General features: G+C 43.1%; 1 protein-coding gene across 1 annotated transcript; it reads left to right on the forward strand.

Moving 5' to 3' along the window:
* The first annotated feature begins 388 nt into the window (after positions 1 to 388).
* Positions 389 to 7,377, forward strand: ppp1cbl (protein phosphatase 1, catalytic subunit, beta isoform, like). Its single transcript, XM_039673103.2, has 8 exons — positions 389 to 549; positions 3,809 to 3,940; positions 4,527 to 4,757; positions 4,973 to 5,077; positions 5,160 to 5,231; positions 5,400 to 5,551; positions 5,725 to 5,859; positions 6,916 to 7,377. Exons 1-8 carry the CDS (start codon positions 501 to 503, stop codon positions 7,018 to 7,020), a joined length of 981 nt encoding a protein of 326 aa, XP_039529037.1. The 5' UTR covers positions 389 to 500; the 3' UTR covers positions 7,021 to 7,377.
* The last annotated feature ends 1,499 nt before the right edge of the window (positions 7,378 to 8,876 follow it).

Consider the following 8,876-nt stretch of genomic DNA (forward strand, 5'->3'; position numbering starts at 1 on the left):
TAATCACACTCTATTTAAATATCACAACAAATAACCAGTGTTGGGGTAACTTGAGTTATGTAATCAGATTATTTGTTCAAGTATCTAGTTTTAGGGAGTAACGCAATACTTTGCCCAATCCTGTAAATAACTCTAAGCTACCTTAATAAATCCTCTGAATGTCTAATAAATAAATCCAACAGTTGATTTCGTCTCAAATTTACAGCTTTTATTAATGCAGCTTCTCAGGGCACTTTACACAATGAAAATACCAAGAGAAAAATAAAAGAAATAATACATGTAAAAAGATACACAGATAGAAATACAAAGCGTAAATATATTATGATTCGTTTACTTTGAATGAATAAATAAATAAAGCTCGTAAAACTGCAGGTGTGGTGTAGGAGTGACTGGGTGTTTCGGTTCAGCGCGTAACCGCCTCCGTGAAGGTCAGGAGACTCGTGCGCGCGCCGCGTGCCCGCGCAGTGTTCGAGCGCGCTGCGGGTGTCAGTCAGTCAGTAATGGCGGAGGAGCTGGACGTGGATTCTCTGATCTCCAGATTACTGGAGGGTGAGTAGCGCTCATCGGCACCTCTCTCTCCCCTCTCTCTCTCCTCGGCGTCAGGGATCGGGTCTGTGGGATCGAGTCTGGCGGGTGTACTCGCTCATTCCAGCGGGGTTGTGTCCGAAAGGCCCGTGAGTGTGTGTGTGTGTGTTTGTGTGAGAGAGAGAGAATATGTCAGCTCGGCCTGCGACAACAAACGCGCGCACCGGTTCAATTCCCTTCAGTGTCACATGATGTGTGATTTTGTGTTTTATTTCGGGATGTCAGACGTGATGTGTCGAGTATGTTCGCGTGTTTCTGTTGTCGTGTGTTCCTGTTGCTGTAAATCTCAACTACAAGTTTATCGTCACTCCATACAGCAGCAACTCCCTGATCTGAAAGCTCACATCATTCCCGTGTGTTTCAGTGTCTTTGGAGTTATTGTTTGTCAGCATGTAAGATGAGTCTGTCCTCACACTGTTTTGAAATGACGTCACGCCGGTGACGTCAGCAAAAACAATACTGGAGTTATTTGGAGAATGTGTTGTTCTTTATTATGTGACGTAAACAAGCAAAACCATTTTCTGTCGCTTGTGTCGAAATGATCTGATTTTATAAGGACTAAAATTGTTAGTGTGAATTTACAAATATGCAAGTCATGTGATTTTTTTCATATTATTAAGCGATTCATAACTGCTGAAGCGCAGGTGTTGAGATGGTGTGTGTGTGTGTGTGTGTGTGTGTCAGTCATATGAATCAATCAACCAACAGATATTTAGTTGAATATTGAACATGTCTGGGCTGTTAAAGCTTTACTTCTCCCGAACGTGATGTTCTGCCCTCATCTTCATCATCATCACTTTCTTCCGTGACAGAAGATATTTTGAAGAAAGTTGGAAAGCAAACAACACTGAGACTTCCCGAACGTCTCCAGAACAGGGAAAGGAAGAGGCGAGCGAGTAAATGAAGGATCATGTTCCCTTTAATGTTCTTTTACTCAGTTCTTCGGTCATTTACATATTCTGTGTAAATTCATTAATAATAGTCACCAATCACTCCGTTAATGTGCAAGTTATTCACAGTAATGTTTAAACTAGTCCTGATAGGGACGATTCGCTCGTGTCGTATATCGAGACGCTTCAGGAACGAGATCTGATGATTGTGTGCGTGGGGAACTGATTGGATGGTCGTGGTTTGCTATTGGCTAATCTCCTTTGAGTGACAGGTTAAAGCCCCGCCCTCGTCATCAGAGAACAGAAGAGATGTTGAGAGGAGCTGATTCTGACTCGTTATTAATATTAACATGATATCCTAAAGATGCGCAGCCATAAATCATGTCGAATAAACACCGCATTATTCCACAACAAACACGAGCTGTCCATTTTGACTTCAACTGACTAATGACCGCGCTGACTAAAAGTGCAGCTGTTTCTGTGTGTGTGTGTGTGTGTGTGTGTGTGTGAGATTCTCCAGAAAGCCACAAAACCTTCATCCTTCATCCCACACAGACCATATTTGGTTGTGGAAGAAAGAGAGTTGGGGAGAAAGAGATCTGAAAATAGCCGGGACTGGTTTTCATCAGAGCCAGAAGACACACACACACACACACACACACACACACACAGATTCCTTAAGACGAAGCGCACTGATGAAGGTTTAGTAGAGACTGTGTTTGTCCTTGTCACAGATGTGTGTGTGTGTGTGTGTGTTCCTCGTCTCAGTAACTCTGAGATCTGCAGATAAACTGAGAGTCACGGTGGGACGGTCTTTACAAACTCTTAAATCCACGTCACAAACACACAGTTATGATGTTCTCATGATAGTTTTATGTTGCCGATATGACTTTATATATATTGCTCTTTACTGCGTTTTCCATTTTTGAAGAGTTTCCGATCATATTTCAGTCAACTCTAAACCCTCATGTTGAAATAATACATTATTCATCACCAGCATTAAAGGATTAGTTCACTTTAGAAAAAACTTTTGTTGATAATTTACTCGTCCCCGTGTCATCCAAGATGTCCACGTCTTTCTTTCTTCAGTCGAAAAGAAATTAAGGTTTTTGATGAAAACATTCCAGGATTTTCTCCATATAATGGACTTCAATGGGGACCAAACGGTTCAAGGTCCAAATGAGAGTTTCAGTGCAAACTGTTCAAACGACTCCAGACGATGAATAAGGGTCTTATCAAGCGAAACGATCGCTCATTTAATAAATAAATAATACAGTTTAAGTTTAATAAGCTCAAATGCTCACCTTGCTCTGTTCTGTGACGTGCGTTCGTGAATCGTGACTCTCCTGTTCGAACTCGTTCATCAAAATGAACAAATCTTTTCCTGAGTAAATTCATTAATTTTTTTGTTGAATGAAACAAATGACACGAAAAAGCTTCGTTCATTTTGATAAACGAGTTCGAACAGGAGAGTCACGAACAGAACAGAGCAAGGTGTTTATTGTATGTATTTAATAGTTGTTGAAACTCAATCTTCTGTAATTTCTGCTTTAATTGTAAAGCGTCACACACGAGTCACGTTCCATGCATTTGTCCCTGCCTAACAAACATTAAATAAAAATAATATATAAGTTCTCCTTCGTTTACAGAAGTAACCGCTTTTCATTATTATTTTTAGTTTAACAACTTTTAACTTTTTTAAAACTTGTATTATTTGAACTGTAGATGTTTAAATCATAATTTTTACAATCTTTTTATGGTTATGGTTTAGTGACATCACAAGAAAAAAGAATCGTGTGTGAGTGTGTGAGAAAGAGTGTGTCTGTGTGTATATTGTGCCCATATAAGGTCATCATTGTGTGGCTGTGAGGAGATTTATGTTTAATCACACACACACACACACACACACACACACACACACACAGAGTTGGCTGTTCTCAAACAGGTTCTTTATGCGTGTGTTTCTGGTTTGACTGGCTCCTCCAGTGTGTGTGTGTGTGTGTGTGTTACAGCGTCTAAAACGCTTCCTGTGATTCTGTGTGTGTGTTGACGGATCGATCTATCTGCATCTTCGGCTCTGAATTCAGAGTGTTATGGTTTAATTTACTGCGTGATTTGAAAATGATCTGCATCTGCCATACATTTCAGTTATTAAATACATTCATGACATGATATGCACATGTCACACACACACACTCAGTGTATGGTATCAGTTAGGTAAGTAATATTATGATTATGTTGGCGTGGAGTCTGTGGTCTGTCCTACGATATCATATGAGTTCTCATGTTGTTCTCTGTGTATGTGTGTGTGTGTGTGTGTGTGTGTGTGTCAGTGCGAGGATGCCGTCCAGGGAAGATCGTTCAGATGACGGAGGCGGAGGTTCGGGGTTTGTGCATCAAGTCTCGTGAGATCTTCCTCAGTCAGCCGATCCTGCTGGAGCTGGAGGCGCCGCTGAAGATCTGCGGTGAGTGTGTGTGTGTGTGTGTGAGTGTGTGTGTGTGTGTGTGTGTGTGTGTGTGTGTGTGTGTGTGTGTGTGTGCGCCAAGCGTGCTGCGCCATCTGCTGAACAGTGAAGTCTCGATCGCCCCCCAGTATATGTCCCAGTATAGGTCCCACTATTGGTCCTTGTATTGGTCCCAGTATAGGTCCTTGTATTGGTCCCAGTATAGGTCCCAGTATATGTCCCAGTATATGTCCCAGTATTGGTCCCAGTATATGTCCCAGTATAGATTGGTTGTTGTATTGGGGCCTGGGACCTATACTGGGAAGTTGAAGTTGACGTCACAATAGTGGAGTTCCCTGAGAGATGCTGTCAGCGCTTGAACAATAACAGCCACGGTCCGATGCGTTATCTTGCCTAACACACACACACACACACACACACCCACACACACACACACACACACACACACGCACACATCTCAATAATATCAGTAAACACTCGCCAAATATGGAATCTTGATTGGCACAGCTTACCCCAGTCAGCAGCTGTGATCATCAGCTCAGAGCTGTCGATGAGATACTGATGTGTGTGTGTGTGTGTGTGTCAGGTGATATCCACGGCCAGTACACAGACCTGCTGAGGCTGTTCGAGTACGGCGGGTTCCCCCCCGAGGCCAACTACCTGTTCCTGGGCGATTACGTGGACCGGGGCAAGCAGTCGCTGGAGACCATCTGCCTCCTGCTGGCATACAAGATCAAGTACCCCGAGAACTTCTTCCTGTTGAGGGGCAACCACGAGTGCGCCTCCATCAACCGCATCTACGGCTTCTACGACGAGTGTGAGGAGCGTTCTCACACACACACACACACACACACACACACACACACTTTACTAGTTAGTTGGTCACATCTCTGGTCAAGACACTGTGAAATCATGATTGTTTTATTTGATTTGGGGGTGAAATAATGACAGCTGGACTTTACTCACCGTTTCCATGACAACCCTACCCCGCCGTTGCCATGACATCAGCCGTGTGTTGATTGTGTTCCTCAGGCAAACGCAGGTTTAACATCAAACTGTGGAAGACGTTCACCGACTGCTTCAACTGTCTGCCGATCGCAGCCATCGTCGACGAGAAGATCTTCTGCTGCCACGGAGGCAGGTTTCCATGGCAACACCTTCACTGGCCGAGTGTATCCCATAATACTGCAGCTGATCTGAGATCTGTTTCCTCTCACAGGACTCTCACCTGACCTTCAGTCCATGGAGCAGATCAGACGCATCATGAGGCCGACAGACGTGCCCGACACAGGTGAACACACACACACACACCTGACAGGTTAACACACACACCTGAAACAGGTGAACACACACACACTAGTCATTTTCTTGGTAACGTAGATAAGGGCAAACAGACAATCTCCTCCTTGAAATGTATAAAACTATTGAGGTGTGTGTGTGTGTGTGTGTGTGTGTGCAGGGCTGCTGTGTGATCTGCTGTGGTCAGACCCGGATAAGGATGTTCAGGGTTGGGGAGAGAACGACCGCGGCGTCTCCTTCACCTTCGGTGCCGATGTGGTCAGCAAGTTCCTGAACCGCCACGACCTGGATCTCATCTGCCGCGCGCATCAGGTGACACAACTACACAACTACACAAACATCACGCGCATCAGGTGACACAACTACACAACTACACAAACATCACGCGCATCAGGTGACACAACTACACAACCACACAAACATCACGCGCATCAGGTGACACAACTACACAACTACACATCACTCAAATAATGCTTGTTCTGCAGGTGGTTGAAGACGGCTACGAGTTCTTCGCTAAGCGGCAGCTGGTGACGCTGTTCTCGGCGCCGAATTACTGCGGCGAGTTCGATAACGCCGGGGGGATGATGAGCGTCGACGAGACTCTGATGTGCTCCTTCCAGGTGTCACATGACTTGCCTTCATACGCCGTCTAACGGGACATGCTTCTCCACACAATCAAAGAAATCATGTTTCACACTCAGAAAGCGCCGCTTTAGGACAGTCTGGACGTTAACTATAACGCCATCGACTGGCCGGAGTTGCACTAGCATTTATGCTAACTTGGGCTGAAAAACGAAATCTGATTTTTGAATCTGATTTTTCGATCTATTTCCTAGACGTTTGATCCAATTTTCACAAACTTTGGCTCGCGTCATCTTCAGACCGCACTGAAAGATTTTTCGTTCTCGTATAGCGCGTCGAGTTCAGTGTAAAGCAGACGTGAGGCTGGATCTCCGCACTGATATGGTGTATTACGATCAAACCTGGCGCCTGTCATTACACGCATGACTCGAGAGTACATGCACCGTTGCGGCGCAGCGCCACCTAGTGCTCGGGAGGAATGGACAGTGGCTGTTTTTGTTCATAACTTCTGAACGGTTTGGCCAAAAATCCCAATATTGATCTCTCTAGATTCAGTGCATACGGCGCCGAATTAGAGCCAAGACATTTTGAACTTTGGTGTACAATACTGTATTTTACGCACGTGTCATTGGCGAAAATCCTAAAAACATAAAACAATATAGGGGGAAATTGTGTTCATTTGTCATGAAAATAATGTCACTAAAGCAACAGATCATATTGGCCCTATTTAAAGTCTTCTTTTTCGAAATGTGATTTATGTACTCTGATTGTGCAGAGAAATGTGTCTCTGATGTGTTTTTGTGAAATTAGCTAATGGATAATCCTTATAGGAACTATTCACAATTCTTTCGGGAATTATGTTTTAAGATTAAATTTATTAAAGCCCATTTCTGCCACAGTAAAAGTCATGTTTTGGTAAAATAAGTTATTATTTCAACTTTTTATGACTTTATATTTCATAATTATGACTTTTTAAATCATGATTTTGACTTTTCATCTTGTATGACTTATAATTATGATTAACCAAAGCATGATTTTGCATGAATCGTCCTTCCGCACATGTCGACTAAAGCGTTTCTCGCTGCTGTTCTCAGATCCTGAAGCCGTCGGAGAAGAAGGCCAAGTATCAGTACGGCGGGATGAACTCCGGCCGCCCAGTGACTCCGCCCAGAACGGCCACGCCCCCAAAGAAGCGCTGAGAGGGCGGGGCCTCAGCCTGAACGGCCACGCCCCTGAAGCTGAGGGGGCGGAGCTACAACACCGGCATGAAGACTGTCTTGAAATAGGATGATGTAGTTAAACACGCTTGAGTTTCTCCGTTGACGACACCGCTCTCGCTCTGAGATCACTGTGTGCTGCTTTGCTTCTGTGTCTGTAAACGTCACGTTCTTCACAGTGTTTGAACACACATTTCTTTTCTCGCTCTGCGTCTAACAACAGAAGGGTTTACATTGACTAGGTCTTTTCTAGTTGATCATTTCACTCTTCGAGGCCTGTTGGAGTCAGACAGGTTCATAACATCGGGATTTTCAGTAAATAAATTTGAACAAACCTCAGTGTGTTTGTAAGCTTGTTTTATGAAGCGCCCGTTCCGGAGAAACAGGTGTGTGTGAGGAGGATCGGGTAAATGGTACCTAATGTTTCTTGTAAGTGTTCATTAAAACTCATTATTACTAAAACATCTAAAACAAGCTGGAGATAATCTGCAAAATCATCTCTGACCCCTGAAGGAGTGTGGTTTTATGTGTGTGCAGTGTTGTGGTTTTATAGTGTGTGTGTTTTGTGTGTAGTTTCAAGAAATGGAACCATAGTTTCATAAATTGTGAGCAATTTTAAAAACTTAGAATGTTGACAAAATACAAAAACATTTATACTTACTCCATGGAGGGGTTTTTTTTTCTACAATGTTTTAGTTTCTCTAACTAGTTTCAGGACATTTCAGAGAAACATAACGTTCCCATAATGTTTGAAGAATGTTTCCTTAACGTTCACATTACGTTTAAGCAAAACGTTTTTAAAACTTAAATTAGAGGTTTAGAATATTCATATCTTAGAAGTTATCAAACCGTTCTTATTACAGTATTAGCTGGGTTGATGTGTGCAGGCTGCAGCCGTAACCAAAACTAGTTTCATGGAATGTCGATTAAATTATACATTACATGAATAAAACTTCCACCGACACATTTTTTGCACTTAGCTAGCAAAACAGTGTTCGAGTTTCAGCTCTTGCCTTCGCGCATGCGCAGATGCACAAACGCGTTCTCGCGCCAGTCCCACGCGCATGCGTAGATTCAGCGGCGATGCGCCGGCAGGTGGCGCTGTAAGACTGTTATATGCGGTTCAGTTATTTCTCCACATCTGTCTGTGTTTGTGTGAATTAACATTCAAAATCAGTACGAAAATTAACCATGCCTTTAATAACCATTGTTTTACTCTGATTTTTGCATTAAAAACCTGTTTTTAATTCAGCATTTGAAGTAAAAAAGTAGACTACAGCATTAACTGTTGTTTTACTGCAGCAATAGCACTGTACTACTATACAAAATCAACTGTTTTAACTGCTTTTTGAAGTGAAATTATAGCAACTATAAATCAACATGTTTTCAAGCACCTTATGGTTTTGTTATGTAGTAAACCATAATAAACACATTGAAATATGATTTACTGAAGTAATCTGTTCATTTATATCGTGTGAGAAACAATTAGGCATGGTTTTCTGAAGACATCATTTTGTAAATGGGCTTTTGTCATGGCTGTTCTGAAAGGAAAGTCTCCCAGAATGCAGTGCTCTGGTTAATGAAGCGTCTGAGAGTCGGTCACAGGTCTGAACACGGAGACGGGACGGGATTCACCAGCAAACGGCACAAAACAGGCAGCGTTTGACTCCACCACTGGCAGATGTGTGTGTGTGTGTGTGTGTGTGTGTGTGTGTGTGTGTGTGTGTGTGTGTGTGTGTGTGTGTGTGTGTGTGTGTGTGTGTGTGTGTGTGTGTGTGTGTGTGTGTGTGTGTGTGTGTGTGTGTGTGTGTGTGTGTGTGTGTGTGTGTGTGTGTGTG

The sequence above is a fragment of the Pimephales promelas genome, chromosome 1, assembly GCF_988280905.1.
Source record: "Pimephales promelas chromosome 1, fPimPro1.hap1.1, whole genome shotgun sequence".
Taxonomy (NCBI): domain Eukaryota; kingdom Metazoa; phylum Chordata; class Actinopteri; order Cypriniformes; family Leuciscidae; genus Pimephales; species Pimephales promelas.

What these genes read in the sequence shown, in the direction of transcription:
- ppp1cbl (XM_039673103.2), top strand. Translation starts at nt 501, where the DNA reads ATGGCGGAGGAGCTGGACGTGGATTCTCTGATCTCCAGATTACTGGAG. An exon ending in CTACGGCTTCTACGACGAGT is followed by an intron (nt 4,758 to 4,972) that starts GTGAGGAGCGTT and finishes TGTGTTCCTCAG; the next exon opens with GCAAACGCAGGTTTAACATC. An exon ending in CTCTGATGTGCTCCTTCCAG is followed by an intron (nt 5,860 to 6,915) that starts GTGTCACATGAC and finishes TGCTGTTCTCAG; the next exon opens with ATCCTGAAGCCGTCGGAGAA.